General features: G+C 34.2%; 1 protein-coding gene and 1 long non-coding RNA gene across 5 annotated transcripts; one reads left to right on the forward strand and one right to left on the reverse strand.

Moving 5' to 3' along the window:
* Nucleotides 1-424: 424 nt before the first annotated feature.
* Nucleotides 425-21,389, reverse strand: LOC128211554 (uncharacterized). Of its 4 annotated transcripts, XM_052916467.1 has the most exons (9): nucleotides 20,911-21,064; nucleotides 10,056-15,535; nucleotides 8,461-8,970; nucleotides 7,966-8,109; nucleotides 7,600-7,760; nucleotides 7,307-7,439; nucleotides 6,863-7,072; nucleotides 4,383-4,481; nucleotides 425-3,925 (listed from the first exon to the last, which is right to left on the reverse strand). In XM_052916467.1, exons 2-9 carry the CDS (start codon nucleotides 10,132-10,134, stop codon nucleotides 3,816-3,818), a joined length of 1,446 nt encoding a protein of 481 aa, XP_052772427.1. In that variant the 5' UTR covers nucleotides 10,135-15,535; nucleotides 20,911-21,064; the 3' UTR covers nucleotides 425-3,815. The 4 variants fall into 4 exon arrangements, with proteins under 4 accessions (XP_052772427.1, XP_052772431.1, XP_052772428.1 ...); XM_052916471.1 differs by lacking the exons at nucleotides 10,056-15,535; nucleotides 20,911-21,064 and adding an exon at nucleotides 21,267-21,389; XM_052916468.1 differs by lacking the exon at nucleotides 10,056-15,535 and having other exon boundaries at nucleotides 20,911-21,094.
* Nucleotides 21,390-21,550: 161 nt separating this feature from the next.
* Nucleotides 21,551-23,517, forward strand: LOC128210267 (uncharacterized). The gene is made up of 2 exons (XR_008257131.1): nucleotides 21,551-21,830; nucleotides 22,135-23,517. It is a non-coding gene; the product is annotated as an uncharacterized LOC128210267 (long non-coding RNA).
* The last annotated feature ends 3,823 nt before the right edge of the window (nucleotides 23,518-27,340 follow it).

Genomic DNA, 27,340 nt, shown 5'->3' on the forward strand with positions numbered 1-27,340 from the left:
TAATCTATGTTAAGATCAACTGGGCAGACAGTTCAAAGGTTATACGCTCACTCTCAAATCCGTTTATGTGGCACAAACCAGGGTGGTGACCTTTTTGATAAGTCACGAGAAAGAAGCACACGTGGGGGTCGTAACCACAAAAATAGGGTTGAACATGGCAAATAATGACAAGAGCAAACGTCTTCCATGTATACATGTTTTATTTACAAATTATCAGTATAAGGATACAAGATGAGAGAAGAGTACTCACTTTCAATTATGTTACACATTATTTATCGTATAATAAAATATTCTGGGACTTTAAAAACGGGATGCACATAAAACAGGTTATTGATACTGAGGTTATATATATATATATATATATATATATATATATATATATATATATATATATATATATATATATATATATATATATTGTCAATTAAAAGGCATACCTGTATTTCAAAAGAAAGGAATTACCGTATGCTGTGTTCTGCTATTTTTCAGTCTTGATGGTATTGTGAAACAATAAAAAATACATATGAAGAAAATGAGAGTGGTAACAAAATATAATAAACAATAAAGAGAATGATCTGAATACAAGGAAAGAACTGCAATAGTATAAATATTTAGACAAGAAATGATACAAAGCATACCTGCTTATAAAAACAAGAAATGTACAATAACATACATATGTACAATACTTTCAGTACAATCAACTTTTCGAAATTTTATTGGATGCAGTATTTTATTTAATTCATATGATAATCTATCCATTAACTTTAACACATTTACCAGACTTTTGTTTTAAAAGTGCTGACTATTATTTTATCTACAACCATGATATAAAAATATTAATATTATTTTGCCATGCGCTTGTTCATATCAGTAATGGCACCTTGTCCAAACGAAACACAAGGTACTTTATAATGAACACTAGACTTTATTTAACTTTTTTTGAAAATTTATAAACAAGCGAAGAATATGAACATATAGTGTAAAATACAAACATGCGTCAGGTACAGCCAAACCTATATTGTTTAACATTAATACGATCCAGTGAACAGATGTTATATTATGACAACTTTACAGTTTACTCAATTATTTATTGTAGCGATCGACACCAACGAAATATTAATATATATAATCAGTGGTCCACATAAATAGTAAACAAATAAGCACATAACTTAATTAAAATAACAATCATTTAAAAGCTAGACACAAGCTAAAACATGCAACCATTAAACAGGCAAAGAAATATATACAATACAGTGAAAGCTGTTGTTGTTAGAAAATTACTGTAATAGATGAAAACTTAGTGTAAATATAAATAAAACAAGGTAATTTTTAAACAAAATTGTAAGTCATGGTCCAAAATATTAAAAACTATTAGAGATATATAACAATCACTAGAATAATATGATGTATGGTTATTTCAAAGTGTTGGTGATGTTAATATATTGATTATTGATATGTGAACTGAAACAGAGACTGAAAGATTTATATACAAAATAGTTTGCAGAACTTAATAATTCATCTAGAGCCAAAACATATGTATTGTTCGCAGGATTTAAGTAACAACCATATTTGTGTGATGTCTATATAGTTAAATTTAGGAAAGCATTGACGAGACTTAGAATTTCGTCTCACAGATAAGAAATTGAGGTCGGTAGATGGCACAAACCTACTCCAATTAATGAAAGAAAATGTCAAGTTTGCCATTAAGTAGAAAATGAATTTCATTTCTTGTTTGAATGTACTTTATATAGTGATTGAAGAAGACAACACATGTACATAAATACTATTAGAATAGACCAAATATACTCCCTTTTGTTGAACTTTTTACAAATACAAATATAACTATTCAAAGGAAATAAGCAACTTTATCCACAATGCATTTGAACTTAGAAATTTCATGTTCTAATTATGATGATGCTGTATTATACATTACAATGATATCTGTAACCAGTCTCCTCACTATGGTTATATTATATACTACACGTATAGGCACAGTCTATGTACCATTAGTGTTTCGTTAGTACCTTGTTAGAATAACAAAGTATGCATGTTTTTATATATTTAGGGACCAACGATCGATTGACAGAATTGTATATAAATATAACCACCAACGCACAATGTACATGACCGATACATGTATACACGAACTTGTCTTTCCCGAAAACCAATTTAAGTATCCGAGTAATCGACTACCCGAGTACTCGATCGGATGATTGCCTGAGTACTCGAGTACCAATTTTACTACTCGTTGCCATCCCTAATATATATATATATATTATATATTATGAATTTTATTGATGTATGTTCATGGGCCTATGACCTTTATGCATTGGAATAAACTATGAAACTATAATAACCATGACAATACAAATTGGGCCTCATGCCAACTTTTTTTATAAATTAAGAAACGGTCTTAAAGTTAGACGTATCTTTGCCCTTTTTAACTCATCAACCTATGGGCGCCACCATTTTCTTAGCAGTCACAAAACATTAAGATGTCATATTTTCCGTTAACTTAATATTTACTATAAGCCTTTTATAAGCCTTGTCGCAGCTCCTACCGATACGAAGGCTAATCAAGTACAATATCCATCACTTACCCTTCGGTCCTACATTTAAGGAAAAGTAATAAATATTTTTAAGAAAGTAGGTAGTAAAAACGACATTCTGATGATAATCTTATTGCATTACGAATGATAACAAAAATGCTTCTGCTGTTAAATATAACATCTATAAATGAATTCAAAAGTATTAACTATGCCAAATAATTACTTCTGTGCGCCCACGAATACATGGAACGCGGTAAAACTGGAATGGTTACACGGTATGATTAAACACGGCATCTTAGACGCGCATAAAATCGCATAACTAGTTTAGCCATTTATATTAGCAATCCAATAAGGCATCAGAAAACATCTTACGATATCATCCTAAAACCCTATCCTTTCCTGACCCATCCTATTATATTTTGCTGATATATACTAAACCAATTTACTTTTATTACAGCCAAATCTCCATACTGTATATTGATAATAGGAATGTGATTCATTGGTATATTCATATTCGTTTGATCTCGTTGAATGTTCCTTTAGAAACTGAGTGTTTTATACAAATTTCACCCAGGTTAAAAAGAGGGCTCTTTTGTTACACTTTTGTTTCTATTAGCATTGACCAGAATACCAATCCAAGGTTTATATTATCTAACGTCTTGAGTTATTTGAAGAACAGTCTTTGCAAAATTTGCTCCTTATGTTAAACCTGTATGTTTTACAAAACTATACACACGTTTGTAAACTATAATCATGTCAAAGATTCTTTGAAGCATTTTTTAAAACCAGCTTTTTAGCCGGAGTTCCAAACAAAGACCCGAGAGGTTAGTGAATATGGACCCAGAATGTACGAGTATTGCTCCCGCAGATGTACATAAATTTGTCTTGTTGAACAAGTTGAAAATGTTGATGTCAGTGACACAATTGTCATGTGGGTTGTGTAACCCGGGGACCTATCTGCTTTTTTGACTTTAAAGAAACTTGCAATTTACAAAAATGCAATTATTATAGTATAAAAGATGCTTATACTGAATAATAATATAATTGATTTGCTATTTCTTCATTTAAACAATAAGTGCATGTTCTTTTATTTTTGTGCATGTTTTAATTTGTCTTCAACATGTATTCAAAATTGAAACTCATATGTTTTTAAATAATCGTGTTTTCCATTTCATATTAGTCTTTTATGTTTTATGTATTGTTTGATTATTTGTTCTTAATTTCAATGCGTGTTGTTATAACGAGCAGATAGGTCCCTGAGTTTAGCTAAAAGCCAGCGTTCAAAACCGTCGGTCTGGATGAAGATGGCTGAGAAGTATGCGGGGTCGTATCAGGATGTATTTTGTTTGGTTCTGGTAGCTGAAATAAGTTTCCAGCTGAAATAGAAACAACGTTTTTTTACCCGTTTATTTTATTTATTTTATAAAACAAACATTACATACAATATATATAAATATATATTTTATATTCAGAAATGCTTTTATTGTTCAAGTGAGTTTGAAGAACTTTCAAATCATTATATAAAGGGTACATAATAATTATCGGTTTGGATCTCCTTTCGCAAATAAAGTAGGTCATATAGATGCAATAGGCAATCTGACTTAAAACAATATGTACAATATTATACTCTTTTTGGTCAATTTGGTAACCTATTGATATATATCTTTATATTCTTAAATAGAAACAACGTATTACAAAAATGTTTGTTATTATAATCATGTCTTATTCAGTGCTTTTGTCTAAATATTTCTGAATATTCAATACGTTTGAAGTATGTTTTAGATCCGAAGGAAAACCTTTTTCTATAATATATTATCATAAATATACACTTACTTGCAAGTACATCAGAAATCGGAACCATCAGTTTTGAGTTGTCCTCTGTCCCAACTGCCCGGTTTTCATTGGTGCTATTCTGCTCATGGATAGCTCGTCCTAAAAGTGAAAGCATTTTATCAACCACTCAGACAAACTAATGCCGCTTTTGCAATAACGATCCTCAAGAATAATGTGGCAGATCATCTCCTATATGTAAACGCTCTGGCAAAATGTGTGCGAGATCTACTCTCCTACTGGAAGAATCTTTGGCAAAATAAGTCAGAGGTCTAATATCCTACTGGTACTATCTCAGGCTAAATAAGTATGCGATCTACTCTCCAACTGGAAGAAGCTGTGGTAAAATATTCAGAGATCTACTTTCTACTGGAAGAAGTTCAGGCAATAGTAGTCAGAGATCTACTCTATACTGGAAGAAGCTCAGATAAAATTAGTCAGAGATCTACACTCCTAATGAAAGAAGATGTGGTAAAACTATTCAGAGATCTATTCTCTACTGGAAGAAAATCAGATAAAATAAGTCAGAGATCTACTCTCTACTGGAAGAAGTTCAGGCAATATTAGTCAGAAATCTACTCTCTACTAGAAGAAGCTCAGACAAAATTAGTCAGAGATCTACTCTCCTAATGAAAGAAGCTGTGGTAAAAATATTCTGAGATCTATTCTCTACTGGAAGAAAATCAGATAAAATAAGTCAGAGATCTACTCTCTACTGGAAGAAGTTCAGGCAATATTAGTCAGAAATCTACTCTCTACTAGAAGAAGCTCAGACAAAATTAGTCAGAGATCTACTCTCCTAATGAAAGAAGCTGTGGTAAAAATATTCTGAGATCTATTCTCTACTGGAAGAAAATCAGATAAAATAAGTCAGAGATCTACTCTCTACTGGAAGAAGTTCAGGCAATATTAGTCAGAAATCTACTCTCTACTAGAAGAAGCTCAGACAAAATTAGTCAGAGATCTACTCTCCTAATGAAAGAAGCTGTGGTAAAAATATTCTGAGATCTATTCTCTACTGGAAGAAAATCAGATAAAATAAGTCAGAGATCTACTCTCTACTGGAAGAGGTTCAGGCAATATTAGTCAGAAATCTACTCTCTACTAGAAGAAGCTCAGACAATATTAGTCAGAGATATACTCTCCTAATGAAAGAAGCTGTGGTAAATATATTCTGAGATCTACTCTCTACTGGAATAAGCTCAGACAAAATTAGTCAAAGACGTACTCTCTTCTCGAAGAAATTTAGGACAAAGTAGTCAGAGATTTACTATCTTCTGGAAGAAGTTCAGGCAACATTAGTTAGAGATCTACTCTCTTCTGGAAAAGCTCAGGCAAAATTATTCTGAGACATACTCTCTTCTCGAACAAGCTTAGTAGTTAACATTTATCAGAGATCCTCTCTCTTCTGGAAGAAGCTCAGGCAACGTAAGTCAGAGATTTACTATCTTCTGGAAGAATCTCAACACAAGTGAGAGATGTACTCTTTTCTGGAAGAAGCTCAGGCAACACTATTAAAGGAAGAAATCTCTTCTAGGTGAAGCTGTGGTAAAACAAATCAGAGATTTACTCCCCCATCTGGAAGAAGCTCAGGCAACAATATTCAGAGAAGAAATCTCTTCTAGATGAAGCTGTGGTAAAAATATTCAGAAATCTACTTTCTACTTGAAGAAGCTCAGGCAACACTAGTCAGAAATCTATTTGCTTCTGGAAGAAGGTCAGGCAAAACAAATCAGAGATCTACTCTCTTCTGGAAAACGCACAGGCAACATTTGTCAGATATTTACTCTCTAAAGGAAAAAAAAAGCTCAGGCAAATGTAGTCAGAGATCAAGCCTGTACTGTCAAAATATGTTGGAGATCTAATATCTACTGGTATTGCTTCAGGTAAAACTAGTCAGAGATCTACTCTCTACTGGAAGACTCTCAGGCAAAATCAATCTGAGATATGCTCTTCCACTGAAAGTAGCTCAGGTAAAACAAGGCAGAAATCTACTCTCCTAGAAGAAGAAGTTCAGCTAAAATATGTCAGCGATATACTTTCCTATTGATACTATCTCAGGCAAAATTAGTCACAGATCTACTCTTTACTGAAAAAAGCTCCGGCAAAATTAGTCATAGATCCACCCTCTACTGGAAGAAGCTCGGGCAAAATTAGTCAGAGATCTTATTTCCTATTGTTTATATCTCAGGCTAAATTTATTACTCTCCTGCTGAAAAATGCTCAGGCAAAATTAGTCAAAGATGAACTTTAAGAAGAAGCTGAGAACAAATAGTCAGAGATCTACTCTCCTACTGGAAGAAGCTCAGGCAAAATGTGTCTTATTTTTTATCGTTGGTTAAAAAATGTTGTTCAAAGGAAAGACGGAACCCATGCTATACTTCGTCTTTAACTCAACAAAGTTCTATGTTATGAATAGCCCGTGTGTCGAGTATAAAAGAAGAGTACATGTAAATTGTGTAAGTGGCTCATTAGTGACATACCGATGTTCGTATCCCCTTCATGTAAGTTTGGTTGTTGTAGGCTTTCGTCATCAGCATCGGACGTAACGACAGAAGTTCTCCTCGGTTGTGTTTGGCGGCCATTTACTTGGGAATTGTTGTCGTTGTTTTCACTAGCAATGTCAATTACATTATTTTCTAGATTACTTTCATCGTCGCTGCCATTTTCCATCTCCGATAAAGAGTCGCCATCTGTAAAACAAATCCATTAATATTTTTTAAAAGTATGTCAATTATAAACAATTTACGGTTATTTAATATATAGTACTGTGCTCATTATAGAACTCTTTAAATTGTCTCGGAGTACAAAGTAAACCTTTTCTTGAAGTATGCCTCTTTTAATATCCACGAAAATCAAATGAAGTTACGTAAAAACAAATCCGTTTAAACATTTAAATGAAATTAACAAACGAATAAATGACGAACCAAGATCTGAAGACGATTCTAGCATTGGTGTTTGTTCGTCTGTTGTTTCATAGGGGTGGTGATTGCTTATAACGGGTTCATTTGTTGCATCCCCTTCTCCCACCTCTTCAATAGGACTATTGTCAACTGGAACCTTTGAATTTGAAGTGAATTAATTAAAACGTACGCACAATAATCACCGTGTATTCAATGCATTTAAAATTATTCGAAAATAAAACACTGTAACCAACAGGTTAGTTTCATTCACGATTCCACTTAGTAAAAACCTATATATACTGTATACTTTTGCTTACGTTTTTGTTCAAAGTATTGTAGATCACTATCATCAAAATTCCAAAAAGCAAGGCAGCAGCCCCAATGCCTATCCCGATTCCAAGCCACATGTCAGTATCTTTCGTTTTTTTGTTATGCTTGTCATCGTCCACTGAAGGTCTTTGCTTTTCTTGTATGTAATCTTAAAAAAGTGCACTTTCGATAATCCTGATTTCATTCCTTTGTGAATTGTAGCATTGTTTATTTGATAATAAAGTAATATACCCTTTTTTATTATCAATTAAATAGATGATTTTTAACCATAATTTACTAAAAACAGTCGTACGATGGGCCAGAAAAAAGTTAAGGTCTAAAACAAACTAGTTTATATCGACCAATATACTCACAGTGACACTGATCAGTATTTTTCGCATCGTTACACCAACTGTTGAAAACGGGTTTCGTCATAATTTGGCACACGGTTGAACATGCTTGGCATCCGAGGATGAACCCTGAGTAGTATCTGTCAGTTCGGCAAATTAGGTTCGAATCTGGAAAAATACACCAGTCTTCTTATGATGTCTTCACGATATAAATTCATCTAAAACTACAGGTACTTTAAAGCATTGCGACTAAAAACTTTCTGCGTTCTTGTAAATATTGCTTAAAGCATAAGGTCCACTATGATATATCTAAACGCCTTATATGTCCCTAATGTAAGGTGTATGTATAGCGCAATGCCGCAATTTTGGCTAAGTTATACGCATGTTTGAGAGTTATAAATGGTAGACGTAGTTGGTATCGTACGTTGCTCAATTTGACAATTTTAATGTTCTTTTCAGAACCTTAACATTTTTCTACTTGTGACCAATCTAACCATTATAACTTCGCATACAACATACCAAATTTTAGCAGGTCCTTGAATGTGTCCAGTTGTTGAATGCTTATCACATGTGTATTATCTGTCGCCAGGGAAGTCAAACTGTATGACAATGGTCGGTCGGTTTCGGTGTTGGCAACATAGGTCTTTATGTTTCTGGCGACGATGTCCACTGAACTGCCAACTAGGTATGCGTCAGGCGTCGCGACAATCATTGCTATTTGTGCCAACAGGTTTGGTTCGTTGATCGGAAAACATTCGTTCAGAGCATGGTACAATCGCGTCACTGACATTGCACTTCCACTTGGGCTTTTGGACTGTAGGTCAAGAATTTTGTCTTCGAAAAATCTGTGGTCTTTCTCTTTTTTAAATGAAATATTTTGAGTTTGACTGTTTGCCCCAACTTGTTGAATGATAATTCTGCTTCCATCTGGAAATGTATTGACCAGCCTGATCAGCGCTTCTTTGTTCTCTACGTTGTTCAGAGCAGGCTCGTGTGTCAACAAGCACGCAGTCACCGGTCGAGTTGAACCTAAAAAATAATCGCAAATAACATATGAAACTGTATGTTAAAGCTATTTTGATATATAGATGTTGATTATTTAAATGTTCATGTACGCAGCCTGTCCCTTAGCGTATTTCTGCAGATGTCAAGTACACTATGACAACACGGACATTTAAATTAACGTAGGGACAAATGCGTGCATTAAACTCGAACCCGAAGCGTAAGCCAATATGTTGTGTTTAGAAATTTTTCAGTTTTGATGTTATTGTGGAAAAGGATAATAAGACATATATGAAGAAAATGTGAGCGGTAACTAAATATAATAAACAATACAATAGTATATAGACATGAAGTGAAACAATAACATTTGCTTATAAGAACAGTACATTTATTACAATAGCATACATATGTTTAATACATCAACCAAATAAAAATCTATCCATAAGCTTTAAAACACATTTATCAATATGTTTGATACCAATTAGTGTAGCTCAAACCAAAAATTCATCTTTTGTTATTAATAAGCTCTGTACATAGGGCCATCACATTTATGTATCTTATTAAAGAGCAGTGCAATTAAGGTCGTACATTTAATAAGTTTGAAATTACACTAGAGAGTATTGAATCTAGAATTCCTACTTTCGGTTTGTCTTAAAATACATATTCATACTATATGATTTATGGTTATCTGTTGAAATATCAACTCGGCACAAAGAAAACTACATGTGCTTCAAAACTTACACCTTATTTACTAGCACTAATCGCATTTCTTTATACAATAGGAGTGACTCTTTGATACATGATTGCCAGATCCTTACGAAAATGTTATTGTCCTATTTTTGGACTGAAACTGGATTTCCGAAATAAAATAAATTTAGGCCATTTAGTTTCCTGTTGATGTTTTAAATTCAATAAATATCTTCCTAATGAATGTCCAAATCATATGATATTCATATAGATAAACAGTCTTTGTATTTGATTTATAAAAAACAACAACATTAATTGGTGCGCTTCTTTATATTAGATTGATTTAAACTATAAAGTTTATCAAATATAGCCGTGACCACAAGTCATATCAAATATTTAAACATAAACTGTCTAAAGACACATACCGGTAAAATGTCTATCCAAGCTTGAGACCATCTTACTCATAAAAATCCCGACAACACACAAAATAAGCTCTGATTTCATTTCCTTACCAGTTTTCTTACCAATCAAGACTACTGTATTTCAATGAATGGCCTGCTTGATAATGCGAGGCGTGAACATTAAACAATATGTTTGTTTCCGGTTTTAAACTGTATTTCAATGAATGGCCTGCTTGATAATGCGAGGCGTGAACATTAAACAATATGTTTGTTTCCGGTTTCATGCTGCTACAAAAAAGAAAAGAAGGTCGGAACATATTTTTCATTTCTTTTATTTTTTATTTTACAAACATTTCATTCTTTAACTTTAAAAACAAATCAAACAAACGGTAAAGAATATTACTCAAGGCAATAAAAACCTTAAGTGTCGCGGCAAAAATGGGTATGTCGGGAAACAAGAAACAAACATATTTTTTACACCTTTAACTAGAACATATATATTTAGATTTGACACTTTAGTTATATTTATTTCTAACTGGGTTCCCTTGAAAAACATACCTGTCTTAAATTTGTGTTCAATGAGTATTAACATGATATCAGGATTGTGACTTTCGATTTCAATCAGTATATACTTACAGTCGATTTTACGAATATTTTGCGAATATAGCAATTGTTGTTCATGCTACTTACACTTCGGTCATTCAAGTGTATTTTGCGACGGAGTTTTATATTACAAACAAACAATTATTGCTCAAACTGCACCAGTTGAGAAATAGTGCATTTATTTTCGCGCAGTGCTTTATAATTACCAAATTCGTAAGGAAATGAAAACCTATCGTACTTTATTTAGATAAGTTTATGAAAATTGAAAAAAACGTGTTATATTGTTGATGTTTAAAAAGGTGTTCCAAAATATCTATGAGTAAGCCAACATAATATAAGAAAAACTAGAGGATTTTATTTAAAAGATATTCCCTCAAAGCGCCGTAGCAATGATCACATTGTTGTTCCGGCTCACTTTACGCGACATACATGTTTTACCCAGTTTGGTAGCTCGGATAAGGCAGGTGTATTTAATCATTTGTACAAAATAGTTACAGGGTTGCCATGCATAAACACCACATCATCAAGCAAAAAGCATTGGTAGGAATATGAATTATTACATATATGATCGTTTCATAGGTGTCTTAAAGATGCACTCTTACTCCCAGATAAGATTGACCACAATTAATTATATTGTTTTCAAACTCCAAAAATGATGAACAAATATAGAAAACAATGGTTCTTATAAAGGATACCGAGTTTAATTTGAGAGAAATGAGCATTAAACACGATATTTCTACCTTATGAGACTATAGTAGACCACAGTTAATATTTTAGCATTCACCAATCTTTTAATATTTTTGCGCTTTCTGTTATTAAATACACGGTTACAAACTTGTTATCAGTTACTAATATTTTCCTAACAATCATTAATTACTAACTATTTAAAGGTTTATCAGTCAAAATGTGTGTTTATTATACATGTGAATGTATTGATTTTGAATAAAATTGTCACTAAAATATTTACTTTGAACTTAACACAGTTTATTTGAATGTTAACGGTTTATACGATTTTTAACTTTTGCGACAATTATAAACACTGAATGCCATTGAAAAATTAAAATAACAATATTGTAGTATAACTTTTCATCATTTAATACTTAATCTAAGAACGATCCCAAAAATATCAGAGGGGCTGCGTAAGGTTTAAACAACACCCATCGGTCGACGTAAGCGGGGCGTGTTGGTTGTTGGTGGTGTTTTGAGGGGGTAATTATATATGTCACTCTGGCTACGGTTATATACATCTAGATACCACCGACAAACTTGCATCAGTATACTTGTTGTGAAACTGGCTTTACACTTTCAAAATGAGATTGAAATGTAATGTTTCTTGCAAACCGCGTACATGTCTTTTTATGAAACAAAGGTTGTATAAAACTGTTAACATAACTGATTTTGTTTTGAAAACTGGGAAATTCGGAAGCCAGCATAACATACGGACATATTTTTGCAAACACAGGTCTAACAGTCAATTCTGATATATATATATAAAATGCTGACGGCACTAGTCATCTCGGGGAGTTGGAGACAAATTGTTGTGAAGAACAGACGTACTAAGAACGAAGCTTGAAAAGACACCCATAGTTTATTCCTTCTATTTAATGATAAGTTTGGTTTGTTCCAGATTAGTATAAGATACATAATTCTGTATTTCCTACTTTGATGAAGAGATTGAACATGGCATTACATACATAAACATAGACATATTTATAAGTGAGAACGAGTATGTACATATATACATGGAATAATAATTACATGTGATTTATAATACAATGGAAATATAATTTCAATGTCTATAAGTAAATATATTATACATGTACTTATGATTTAACAATACATGAACATGGCATTACATACATATACATAGACATATTTATAAGTGAGATCGGGTATGTACATATATACATGGAATAATCATTACATGAGATTTATAATACCATGGAAATATAATTTCAATGTCTATAAGTAAATATATATATACATGTATGTACAAGAACTTATGATTTAACAATACAATATAGATTAAAGGTAAATAGTTGCGTTAGTTAATTCGTGTTGCCATTATTACTACATGTGGAATAACTCAAGTGAAAATTATGATTTTGTAAAATTATAATTGTTTTTAATGTCAATGTTTGAGCCGAAAGCAAAAATGATTTGACAGTGATATGGAAATAATGAAAAACTTAATTGGTGGCAGCGGTGTTTAATTAGCCCGTTCCAGTACCTTTGTGTTGAATTTTTGTTAGCAAATATATTTTTCTTACCGCGTTTGAAGAAATGATTTTCAATATCGACACTAAATAGTTCCCTTCCGTTCTTTACAGTTGATAAATTGATTCTGCGTCGAAGCCTCCATGGACTGCCATTAGCTAGCCCACTTTTTTACATTCATTTACTTTTAAGGCTTTTGAAATGTAGCCGGATGGAAGACAACAGATGAAAGTTCAATCAAATTATATATCTACTTAGGAGCATTTATTTGTAAACATTGATAGTCTAAAGTGCTAGTTAACTTTTTGAAAAATTGCAGACCATTACAAATACTGGCCCTCGGTTAGATTCTATCATTGTAGTTTGCGTGAGCATTTTGGCAACCTCATTGGAGAAAGCTTGCAGACAATGCTTCGAAAAGAGACTGCGATATTTTAAAGTCACTCTAACCAGAATCTGTCTGCAATGCCGGCACTATCCAATGTGTAAAAAAACCCACACCACCCTTCTTGTTTCCAATATGGAGGTGGAAAGTTAAGACAGCTTTGTTGTTTGAACAAAAGCAGTTGAATGGCCGCATCGATCACCTGACATCATTGTTGCGTAGCATCCCATGACGTATTAAATCCGAAAACATATTACAACACCCCACTGTTAACAATCAAACTAAGACCCCCTGTTATGTCAATGTCGCATCACTTTATGCCCCCCACCGGACAACACTAGTAACCCGAGTACCCCATTCAACATAGGTTGGCCATTTGTAAACAGCGTGCTTTTGAGTGATATTGATGGTACAAATCCTCAACAGCAGTCGGTAACCTCCCTCCAAACTAATGTCTCTTCTGGTGAGTCCAACATTCAGTACATGCAGAACTGAGGGAAGTTCGTGAGTCAATCGCTATTTCTATCGATGACGCAAATTCGCCTTTTTTGTATTGGCGAGCTGCTCATCACATGTTTAGCAATGCGGAAGTAGTTCCGAGATTACACACGGTTCTTGCATGATACGGAATCAGAAAACGACAGTATCATGATACGGAATTTTTAATACGGCGTGCTGTATTTTCACTGTTGGATATGGAAAAGGAATTTGATAGGCGTATAATAGATATAGGAACCGGGCCATTCGTAGAACGTAAAATTTTATCAATAACAGTTTATTATGTGATCCCTTATACTATTCTAATAAAGTACGCTACACTACATGTATCAGGTATCAAACCTGATAATTCACGAGGCGGAATGATCATTGAAAATGGTGGTAGTTAAACAAAATACGATCAAATATATTTGAAACGCTTTTCATAAAAATACAATTTACCCCCTATGACGATAGCGCGTACGGTTTTGCCAGATTATAGTGTGTATATTTAGCAATTGAAAGTCACATGATAAAATACAGATACATATACCGATTCTTCTTTAATTTCCTGGAATTTAGGTGGTAGACACACCCAGTAAACTGCATATTACACCCCCACCCAACACACCCAACCCCGCAAAAACGGTCGTGAGCGATGTGATACATCAGTAATTAGTTTTATTGAAGGTTTTGACAATTTTCTTTCGGTCAGTGCCTTTTGGTCATCATTGTATTGATCTACTTACAACAAGTTTATTTTGCAACCTGACACTAGGTACATTGTTCAGACTGCAGTTTTAAAAGCAGATAAAAAAGCAATATATAGTACAAGGTATTGGAAACCATGCGGTTTGCTGCTCCAGTCGGATAGTTTTGTATGTCCTTATCGCAGAGAAATCTATTCTTCTTGTCACACTTGTCTGTTTCCAGTATCAGCGTGCAACCTTGCTTTGTGATTGACAAGCAAACACTTTCCGGCTCGGAGTACTCTCCAGGAGTTTTTGGATCAAACGTAAGGAAACTGTCCTGAAAGTACAATCCGTCGTCCAGATAATGACTGATACCTTGGTATATGTGCGGAGTCAATTTACCTTTGTACTTTGTACATTTTGTCTTGATTTCATCTTTGGTGAATATTGTTGGTGGAACGCAAAAATTGCGTCCGATCTCAGAATATGTATTATAATTTTTCATACAGTCAATTTGGAGCTTTGACTCGGAACTGTAATCAACACAAATTCCTCGATGTTTGTGAGAGCATTTCCTGCTCATATAATTGAATTCACCGTTTTTTTGTTTTGCAACAATACATCTGTGCGTTCCATGTTTTACATCAAACTGCACTTTACGGTAAACGACAATAAGTGTTGAATCCGAACATTCCATGTCCGAATAGTCGTCAGCCATGCAAAAACATTGGGCATTATAGAAAGCAATGTAATTCTTGGAACCACGCGCCAAGCACTCTTTCGTACATTGAAACAAGGACGGTTTTCCTACTAAATTCAAAATGAAATCTTTCGGTAAAACTGAGGCACAGCCGTGCTCTGTGATATAATGTCCTATTTCAGCCTGTAGATTTACCCACAATGCTTCACCATCGTTAAGTTCTAACTTGTACGCGAGAATACAGTCGTCAACTTTGTAATCCGTAAGAAGAGACGCTGTTACAATACTGTTATACGCCAGCCCTCCCTTTTGGGAACAGTATGTGATGGCATCGTAAAATGTACTGTGTGTGTTGTTGTTTGCACGTATTTGTATAACCAATACTATCAAGATAATTTGATGCGACCACATCCCGATTCCCTTTATATTTCTGGAAGCAAACAACAATAATAAAGATCAGAAACGAAACACCTTACAATACATGTGTACTGATACTTCAAAGGATGATTTATTTTAAAAAAAATTAAAATATTGGTAAGTTTGATTTACGAGATGGTTACTTTACTGGCGGGGAAAGAATGGATAACATAATGCACGCTAAAAATGGTGTCATATATGATGTCAAAATGTAAGACAACCACATTAAATGAAATAACAACAGAAAATATTAACTTTCAGAATTACTTTTAAAATCAATTGTAGCTTCTTCCCTTTGATCAAAAATCAATTCCTCAATTTTTGAAATAGCAAATTATGTCAAGAAATTATAATTTTATCTTAAAAAGTTAACGGCAATATGCTTTAAAAAGGAAAAAAAAACAACACAACTTATCGTTTATTTGGTAATGGCAATCCTATTAATAAAATCAATCATTTGAAAGTCAATGTTCTTTAATCGTGTCATAAAGGATTGTTCATGCCTTTTAAAATACAAAATGTTTTTGAACGAATGGGACACAGTGGCTTGCAGAAGCTGTGTATAACGAAACTATTTTAAAACATTCAGATGTTGGATCAGCAGAAATTCCAGTTTTACCGAGCACTCGCCATCTACAATCGGAACTTCTCGGCTAGTATCAAGATATGGCCTCGGATATAATACGGGTCGTAAGAAAATAGTCCATCATGGCCGACCACGAAGATGTTCAAACAACCAAGAGATATGTTAGTCCAAAGACAGAATGAGGAGCGAACTTTTACCACTTATTTGTGTGTAAGTGTTATTTTTATACTTATTGTATTTTAATAAAATATTAAAATAGTTTTAAAAGAGCCCTAATGAGAGACTAATTGGAAATGTCATTAATTCTTAGTGGGTGGGGTAAAGTCTTCTTTAATTTGACAGATTCTAATTTAGTAAATAACAATTGTGAAGCTCCAGTGATCAGTGGCAAAAATTAAGAAAACAAATACTCTATTTGTTTTTTTTTTAATAACAAATAAGTCTGAATCTGACTTTACTTAGATCGATAATAGGTTAGACTTTCTCAGTGTATTTATCTCATACATTTCATATCATTAACTTTAATTTTTTATAATTAAAATTTACATTCTTTTAACCAAGGATGTATGGTTTATATGTCCGTGAGTGTTGGTAGCGAACAACTTAATGTAATGGCACAATTGAATACCTCGGCCCTGTTCACTAATATAGTTCTCTAAATAAATTAGATCTTCATTCTATTGGTTTAACAAAATGAGTTTGAACGCATAAACCAGCACACATTTCTTTCAAGACTAAATTCTTTGATATCCACCAGTGGTGGTGATGCAGAAACATTGAAAGATGCTGACATTTTTACTGTGCCAATGAAATGCAGACATTTAAATTTTAATCTTATTGTCATTTTCAGAGAAGAGTATGGTACCAGGGGTGCAGCTGACTCTTATTCCCGGCTTGTTCTAATGAAAAAAGGCAGATGAGGTAATGGTTGTGCTATTTTCGAAATTCGGACAATAATTTAACAGTCAAGTATCCTATTGGTTTAAGCCCAAAAGTACCTGCATGTTTGTACAATTAACCAACAAGGATTGACAGTATTAAAATATCAACATTGTAGATGAATTTAAACATGATAACAATTTCATTTCATATTTTTTAATTAACCAGTAGTCCAGAGCTAAAAGCTGCTCTCTCACAGATTGACAGTTCTTCTTGGTCATTCTTCAAAAGCCCAAAGGAGGAGTAATTAAATTAAATTTACACATATAATTAATTATATGGCTTAAAGCAATAGCAAAAAAATATTTTCCAAACAATTGAAATCTGTTCTATTATGTGTGACCTTATATGACTAGTTGGAGGAATTTTTACCAAATTTTCAAACTTGTATATAAAAGACTGTGATCTGATATTATGTCAGCAGTCAAATATCACTGGTTTCCATACGTTTGCGCAATAATTGCCAATTGGCTCGTTTAAAGACAAAAATAAAAAAAGGTGTCAGAACAGTAAAACTGTGAGGATGCAGCTTTAAATTGGTGTTGCACTTAATGTTTTGTGAATACTTTTCTGTTGTTGTACAGGCTTTTAAAATAATTGATCAGAAAATATAATTCCTATTGTTGTTGTATTTTCTGTTTTCTATTTCAGGCACTGGAATCCGAATGTAATCAAAAATGCCATTGTATGAGGATTGACCTGCAATGCATGGCAATCATCTTAACACAACTGCAACGCCTTCCTTGGAAAAATGAGTGCAAGATGGAAACAAAGCGTTCAGTGGAACATCTTGTCATCTCAAATATTTGATGACTTACATACTGATGTGAAGTTGAAGATAAAAGTCATCTGTTGGTCCGTGATTATTAAAGAAATCTAAAAGGGTAAAATGGTAATGGATTTATATACGCTTTAAGTGGTTTTCCTATATTATGGAGGGAAGATAACTACAAAAACAGAAACAGATGGTATCGACAGACCATATAAAGGAGAACTATTTTGTTCAGTTCAATTTTTAAGACTTCAGAAAATCTGTTAATAGGGCACATCCTTGCAAATGCCATATTGTAAACTGGGCTCTTTAAAATGTGAAAAGGTGAAAGTGGTCTAGAGGATAAGCCCCAAATTCAAGGTTGTGAGTTCAAGACCTCCAAGATACTTTCTTTTGACCTCAGGAAAAGGATGTCCATACTTGTTTCTTCTTAGGCAACAGACTTAAGTGTGATTTTGTAAGCTTCCAGCTTGCATAGCAATCTGATAAGGCATAAAATAAGATACTAGCTGACTTGCAAACAGTTTTTCCATTTGTGTTGATTTATTTGTCAGTCTGTTGGAATGTTTATTAGAAGTGATGCGCATTGCTTACTGCAACCAATATTTATTTTCTTTATTAAGTTGAATTTAACGAACACATAACATGACTTGTGATTTTACAGAATGATGCGTGTTTATTTCGTTGATTGTATGAGTTTATTTTCTCAAATGATGTAATAAAAGTTATTCTGAATGACTGTCCTTTTTTGTTTGAAGAAAATGTGTTGAGGTTTTGGCATAGCATAGTCCTCTCATTGTGTGTTTATGGTTAAAGTGGAGACATACAGTATATTTTGTAATGAAGACTTAAATTTGTATGGCAACGTAAAGTCATATATGGGGATTAAGCGCTAGAAATATTGTGAAGTCTCCCAAAAAACTCAATGCACTTAAAAGGGCTTGGCACAGAAATGAAAGTAAAAATGGGAGCAAAACCTAATTTATCATTAGTTTTACATTGGATTGCATGTATACACATGGCTCTGTTATTACTTGACTAATATTAAAAATAAAATTAAGAGACATGTTGATCCAAACTGTAATTATTCTTGTTTGCATTTTATGGAGTTGGACATAAAAGAGTCATTTGGTGAAGAGTGATCTAAAGGCTAATTATTCAAAATAGATTAAGTATTATTGAAAAAAGTCTGGTATACATTGCTGAAAAGCTTAGTAACCTGGCTAAATATTTGTTTAAGGCTTTTTATATTTACAAAAAAAAAATCAGTTGAGTATCTTATCAGTTACTCTTTTGGTGTTGTTGTTTTTAATAAAAAATGACAATTTACTCAAAGATATTGAGACTAATAATTATAGATTTAGACAAATATAATGTGTAAGGAAACTTCTAATGAGTGGGTTTTATCCACAGCCTAGGAGGTAAAGTGAAGCATGATCTGCCTTGAACAAATACAATTTTAAGACAACTTAGTGCACCAGTCAATTGTAACCCCCCCACCCCAGGTCCGGGGGAATACTGGGGTTAACCAGGGGAAATGGGCCGTGTTTTTACCTATCAGGTGGCCCTGCAGTGCTGGTTGAATGCGGTGGTTTTATCTTCGCTTAAAATATAGAGGGGAATGGACCTTACCTAGAGTCCCTGGGGTGTGGGGGCATTTGGCAGGGATTTTGCCATTGGATCGTCCGCGAAGGGTGGGGATTTTAGCCGGGGTTGGCTGTACTGAAAGTCAAAGTCCCCACTATTCCCCAGACCTGGGGAGGCCGTGGTTACAATTGTCTGGTGCATATCCACATGAACGTTGTATTGGCACTCTAACAATTGGGCTTACTGCGTGGATAGTCACCCCCCCCCCCCCCACCTCAACCCCACATAACTGTTTACACAAAAAATATCTGCAGCCCAAACCCAATAATGCTGAAGTAAAGGCATGCATAGATTTCAGCTGGTAAAGCTGACTTGGTGCCAAGCTCACACCCATCCTACCACAATCCACAAAAGTCTGCACAATGCAATCAATGATTGTTTTAATGGCAAGGCATGGTGTGAAAAATAACACGGCAAAGTATGACTTAAAACTTACATTTCATAGGGTATTCCTATAACTGTTGAGAAAAAGTTGACATTTAGTCCATGCATGCATTTAATCCGATGTAATGATTCATGCATGCCATGAACCGTATGATCATTTCAATGACTGTCAAGTACATTTTCTGTGTGCTCACGATTTTTCTAGAGGAAATAGAGTGCTTCAACTATAAGAAAACATCTAAATATTCATAAAACGAACATTTTTTGAGGTTACAATAAATATTTTCTCTTAAACAAGCACATTTAATTTAACACAATCCATTTCCTTGTTGTTACAATGGGCCTTCTTTACGCGGATTGAAAACGGTGTTAATCGCCGGCAGCCGCATCGCACTTTCGTATATCCTTACTACTATTTACGAGGTCTATCTCGAAGCTTGCCGGAGATGGCCGAGTTGTTACGATTGTCGCCATCTAGTCAAATTGTCCTTTTAAACCTACTTTAAAGAGCTTCCGGAATATGTTTGACTGATATCAAATTTCCCAGCAGACACGCAGACAAAGCCGATGTAAATAAAAATAGACCATAGATGGGATTCCAAAATTTCATAAATTTAGAACTTCTGTCATAGTTAGATTAATCAATAGATGGGATTCCAAAATTTCATAAATTTAGAACTTCTGTCATAGTTAGATTAATCAAAACGCCATTTTGTACTATTTTAATTTAGTAACTATTTTATGAAAAAACTTATCGAAAAATGAATAGCTCGGTCTGGACTGATGTTACGAAATAATAAAGTTCAATTGTTTGGGGTGTTTTGGGTCAGTAATCACATTCTCATCTATAATCTGATCAAACCCAGTACTATGAATAATTATTTTTATATTAAATGAAAGTCAAATTATTCCTAAGTTGAACTAAAACGTTTTGTAACCAAATCTTGAGGCTGTTATCGATATTTTTTAATTGCCTTGATCCGGAACTAGCCGTGATCCGGAATACCCCAAATAACGGTATTAAAACATTTTAAACAAATACTGTAAAAGATTAACTCACCGATGAAATGTCTATCGAAGCCTGAGGCAGTCGTTTTCATAAAAACTCACCAAAACAAAAAACCGAAGTTAATTCATTTTTCGTCAAATCGAAACAAAAAACTACTACCGTGCGTGACGAAATAGCAGATATTCAGTATAAAGTACGGACCGCGAAGTTGAAGTTTAAAATATACTACTATTTATCTGAGTATAAGATCAGTACACGGAAGTTTAAATATACATTATACAAATGACGAGTGTGAGAAGCGTGGATTTTATTTTGCACCGAAAGTTTGAGTTTCGTTTACATACACAACAAAGATACATACAATTATAGTTACTCCAAAGAACAATAACATAATGCTTAGCTCTCACCAAATTAATAACTTGTTCATCGGATTTCCCACACCTATTTCTTCAGAAAGAGAAAAAAGTATCACTTGAACCCGCACCATTTAAAATAAAACGAGCACGCATTTGTTTAGTGGAATGCATCCTTCTCCCTTAAACATTTCGCCGCCGTTGGCGACTCCAGTCGATAGCGGACGTGTAAGAGCATTATAGGCGACTGCAATCGACATTTACTGCTCTCTAACCTAAACCGCGTTTTTCGATTGTAAAATAAATCAAAACACCGGCTACTTAAAACAAATTTCAAAACGAGGCTCTAATAATTATTTCACGTCCTGATTCTTGAAAATACGTGACAATTCTACAGCCATTTAAAGGTTGATTAAATTTGGACGATCGTCTTTGTTTCAATATGGCTCCCGCTAAAAGGAAACGTACATAATTATACTGGTAAAGAAGTGTTGAATTGCGTCGTGAATGACAGTAAAAGTGATGATCCAAAGTTTGATTCGAATGACAGTTACAGTAAAAAGACAGTTTGCAATCAGTCATCTGCACCTGCTACACATGTCCCGGTAGAAACATTAGGTGTGTGTTTTTAACTTCATTGTTGTTTTGCTGCTAATTTAGCAAATTTGATGTATTTTGTAATATTTTTTCCTTCAAAAATATACATTTAATGATTGTTGTATGTTTGTTTTATATTGCTACAGATCAAAGAATAGTGTTTATTTAATTCATACGCATTGCATGTACGGTAATAGAAAAATAAAGTTTGGCTCAGAAATGAGAACCACTGGTATTCCTGCTTTTTTATTTTAAAGTGTATCAGTAATGCATAATTCATATACTAAAGAACATGTATAAAAAATATTGCAAATTAACATTTCAGATTCCTCAGACGCAGCGGATCATGAAATTCTGTCCCTGTGAGGCAACGAGGGCGTGCTCGTGGTGGAGGCATTAGTCGCGGTTGAGCCGATGGTCGTTGACAGAACGAGGACGCTAAATATAAACCTGACTGACATTCCTATGTGTTTCATGCCATACTATGAGCTTTACCATTCACACAAAAACATTAAACAAGCCAAAGAAAGAATTGTGTATAATTTGTAAATAAAAGTAAAAAGGAAAACAAATCATGTCAATACTGTGATTGGAAAAAAGTATGAATCACACTTTGTGTTGTGAATAAATGTTTATATTTTTTTTCAATGATCATGTGTATATTTAAGGTGGAACGCGACTATGAATTTTTTTTCGAGTTACTGTTTGAAAATATGTATACGAATAGAAGAGCATATGCCCAGTTAGGAACTGTTTTTACTTTTTCAATATTCGAAACAGTTTTGAAACTACGAGTCTTCAAAACATGCCACTGACGTCAATTTTGAGACGTCTATCATATTTTTGAGCTCCAGCTACAATAACCGATATTTTCACCAATTCTTCGTTTACCGCTATGAAATTTCAACATCAAGTGCGTCTTGTGAAAACGTTCACGCTCATATTTTTTTCGTTCTCTTATTTTACGTTTTTTACATTAAATGTGTCTAAAACGTCAATTTTCGTGGGAAAAAAAGGCGTGGCGTTTCGCTAAAAAAAATGCGCCTTTCTTTATTTTTTGTAAAAATTGCTCGTTTAATTTTTGATTTTTTTAAATAAATTTATTTAAAATTTTATTACAAAACGCCTGGTATCAAAAAAAGTATGCCTCACCGACTTCGTTTTTGCGTAATATTACTTTATATAACCCCTATACCTGTTTCCCAATCAATACGTATTATAGTGAAACGTTTAGAATGACAATTGACGTTTATAATATTTCTTAATACACATCAAAAATGTTTCAAGTCATTGGGACTATGCTGATTAATTCCTTGTTGATAACCATTCAGCTTCAAAAAACAACAACACAAAAACAGTTCTACTACTTTATTAGTTATATTTGTTTTAGATTTGTATCAGAGAGTTGCAGAGATAAAACTTTAGATTAAGCAACAACATGGTAAATCTACCTTGTGGCATACCTCACTAACACAATTAAACTGAAAACCAGAAAATTGACAGAAATCTGTACTACATTGTAATATGTACAAGCGGATCCAGGCGGGGGTGCCCCCCTCCCCCCTGCACACAACAAACACATATGCATGTATATACATTACAGATATTTATAAACATTTTATATTTCAGTTGAAATACAATGTTAAAATTGCTAAAACGATCGCAATTTATATGATTAATGCAGTAAAATGCTGTTTGATTTTATTAATCACTGCTTTGTTATTTGTCGCTCTCGCCTTGTTATTTTGATTTTCTGATAATAGCAAACTAATCCTGCACTCGGGATTTCTGTTATGCGCTAACTGCAAGTGTTCGTATGACAGACCACTATTGGCAATTTTATTTGCCATGTATGGAGTTATGCTGGATGTTCCCGTACACAATTTACCTTCTAGGATAGAGCGATTGCCACTATTTATAATCATGGAAAACATTTCGTTGATCGAAATGAAATTCGAAATTATCTCTTTTTCGGTGATATGAAAATGTGCAAGTATGGCCGCAAGCGCAACAATGTCCGCTTCTGCATCATGTGCGTTGAAAGGATCGGCGGAAAACGTTTCATACAAATTTTGCACAGAGTATGACTTTAAACCCGGTCTTTCTTTTCTTAGAATTATAAGAGTGTCAGTAAACCCATATACAAGTTCTCTTAATTTTGGCAATATTTTGAATTTGATAAGTATTTTGTTGTCAAATGACTTTCCATTGTGTGCAGCGAGAACAATATTTTCTTTATCTAAACTAGAAAGCCAGCCTAATAAATCACGCAAACCATCGCTGATAGTTCCGGCATGCATATCTCGACCATTTTTGCACAAATAACGGTTTCCATTTCTGTCCCGTTTGACCGCCAACGAAATGACGTTCGATGCTTTAGGATCAATATCGCCATCTGGCAGAAAGTAGCAACTGAATGATGTGTCATCACTCTTTACGGCCAGCAGTAGTATCTCCGCATTTTTCCCTAAACAGGTTGTTTCTAAATCGAACAATACAATATTTATATTTTTCTTCTCCAGGTCATCAGTTGCTTTTGTTATCATATCTGGAATATCCAGTATGTCTAAATCACTACTGTCAAAACCACAGTATGATTCGTTTGATGTACCTTCTTTAATTTCGTCACTTTTCGCTTTAGTTGATCTTTCAAATTTTATTTCAAGCCTTCTTCTTTTAGCATTTATGGAACTTTTGTACATTTTTTGCCGTTTGCGTTCTTCGTCCATTTTCTTTGAATACATCTCTGTGTGTTTTTGTGGCGTTAAGATTTTTTTCATTTACAATCTCGTTAATGTACGAGTATCCATCGTTAAACTGCAACACTGCTGAGGAAAGGCGATAATCAAAGCTTTCACTTCGATTATAATTTCTTGATTTTGGCGTCTTACTCCACGCAGCGTTATTGAGTGACTCGTTTGCCTGAGAGCTGCCTGTCATACGTAATTTGTCTGCATTAATTATGTATGGCGCTAGTAAATTTCCAAGCTAAATCTTCAAGTGAGTGTCCTTGAGAGGTGCACCAAACGGAAGGTTTCTGTGCCCGGCATCAGCTCCACCCCTCGAACGGCACCATTCTCCACAGTTTTCATGCTCGCCATACATATGTGGGACGATCGTCTGCAGGGCACATATCATCTCCCGTTCACTTTTGTCTGCATTTTGTTTTACTGCATACGTGAAGTTTTTTAGAAAGCTGTCGCGCACTTTAGCTGTAAGCGCCTTATGATATTTATGCACATTTTCTAACTTAGATCTAACGTTTCTTTTTACATGGCCGATGTCCGAATATTTGACAAGTTCCGGGTTTACTTTTTGTTGGACATGCGCAATGGAGCTGGAGTCATCATCACCTATTACGGCTGCATATATAAGGCCTTTAGCACGCGCCCTCGTGTGCAGCTCAACCGCTATATCTGGTTCCATTGCTTTTGCACTCTTCGACCAGTTTTAACGACAGTCATGTGGCTTTTTTTCATGTTTTCGATTACATTGGCTACACGTTGCGCATCGTTTTATTCGTGAAGAAACATCTAAGTCTGCACACCTATGACATGACCCCATCCTAAAAACAAATGACAAAATTTGTAAAAAAATAGATAATCAACATTACACCGACAAACATTCAGCACGGCCCTCATAATCATTATTCTATAATGAGGCCCGAGTGTTGCTGTTTAGTAGATTTTACAAGAACAATATTGCCAAGTACTTATCAAAACAATGAAAGGTTTCAATTGAAAGTCCAAGCGTCTATTGTTACTGCTGTTGCGGCTGATTCTACTTCTGCTACCACTACTACGAATTTTAATACTATTACTACTGGTGCTATTGCTACTGCTTTTATTAAAAATGATAATATTAATTATTACAATAATAATTTTTATTACAAATAATAATTAGCACAATCATAAAAATAATTGTTTATACCGGAAAGGTTGTTCATTGCACGGCCGCGTTTAGACCAAGCTGCATTCCTGGCTAACAGTAACGGCTGTTGGTGCTTCCCCTGCCGGACCTGGTACCGTCTGTGGCGGAGTTTTAACTTAAAAATTAGAAACAACAATCATACATTTGTTCAACTGTTAGATTTGATTATACGTATAGCATTCTGGTAATTATTTCCACTATAAAGAAAATTTCCAACGTAAACGCGTTGAGAGTCGAAAAATATGGAGCACAATTATTATTATTATTATTATTATTATTATTATTATTATTATTATCACTATTATTATTACTATTATTAATGTTATTATAATTATTATTATTTTTTTTTTCTAGTTACATGTATAGTATTTTCTCGCAGGCGTTTTATTACTAAATTCTTACTGAATATTTCTAAAACGTCATGGTGAAATTGACCTTTGAACTTCGACATAAAAAGCAATACATGTTAAGATATTAACCAATACATACACATGGTACACATGGCTTCTCATGTTGGGCTTCTAGGGTGACAAACATGCATTCTCATTATAAGAAATCGTACCTGTAACTTGGTCATGATGTACCAATCGGTTTAGGGAAGATTCTCCGAAACGTTGCGTCTGAGTATTCTCTGCTAACACGGACGTGTCCACAAATAGAAAAGGGCGCAATGTTTCGTTTGGATTGTCTGTTCCGTCTGAAAACATTGAGTTTATTAAACTTAAAACAACATTCCCATTTGGTATCATATCTCAAAGGGCCCAAATGCGTTATCTTCTTCAAGACGGTGTCTTTTATATGACAAAGTAACCTAGCCCCCCCCACCCCTTCCCCAACCCCCTACGACGCGATTGTGGTGGTCTAATATCTCGGAGTTACTGAAACCTACCACTTATTGTAACTTGTTATTATCATCGTGATGTATTTCAAATATAACACTACATTTATGTGATACGTTTGGGTTCATGCGTTTTTATATCGTTTTATATGTATTTTTCTTATCGAAATCCAATTACTACACGCGTTGGTTCAGTAGAAAATGTTAATACCTGTTCAGCGAAGTATATTTATTTATTTAGTTTCAAAGGTGACATACGATAATTTACCTGTTTCAAGTATAATCATGGCTTCGTCAAAGGAAATTTGGTCGTCTTCAGGTGGAGTACCCGATTCAGTCACTCCTTTTTCTTCACGTGGAGTACCCGATTCCGTCACTCCTTTCTCTTCAGGTGGAGTACCCGATTCCGTCACTCCTTTTTCTTCAGGTGGAGTACCCGATTCCGTCACTGCTTTTTCTTCAGGTGGAGTACCCGATTCCGTCACTGCTTTTTCTTCAGGTGGAGTACCCGATTCCGTCACTGCTTTTTCTTCAGGTGGAGTACCCGATTCCGTCACTGCTTTTTCTTCAGGTGGAGTACCCGATACCGTCACTCCTTTTTCTTCAGGTGGAGTACCCGATTCCGTCACTCCTTTTTCTTCAGGTGGAGTACATTTACCATTTCTGTCGATAATTTTTCTTGCGCACATGCCCTGTTACAAGAGTCACGTGCGTGCCTCTCTACTAAGAGTCCAAGAACTCGCTCCATTTTTTAAAAAGTTTT

The sequence above is a fragment of the Mya arenaria genome, chromosome 12, assembly GCF_026914265.1.
Source record: "Mya arenaria isolate MELC-2E11 chromosome 12, ASM2691426v1".
NCBI lineage: Eukaryota > Metazoa > Mollusca > Bivalvia > Myida > Myidae > Mya > Mya arenaria.

Excerpts from the sequence above, each read along its gene's own strand:
- LOC128211554 (XM_052916467.1), bottom strand. The coding sequence starts at position 10,134 with ATGAAATCAGAGCTTATTTTGTGTGTTGTCGGGATTTTTATGAGTAAG. Across the intron at positions 8,110-8,460 it reads CAAGGACCTGCTAAAATTTG|ATTCGAACCTAATTTGCCGA; the intron begins GTATGTTGTATG and ends GTATTTTTCCAG. Across the intron at positions 4,482-6,862 it reads TGAAGGGGATACGAACATCG|GACGAGCTATCCATGAGCAG; the intron begins GTATGTCACTAA and ends TTTCACTTTTAG.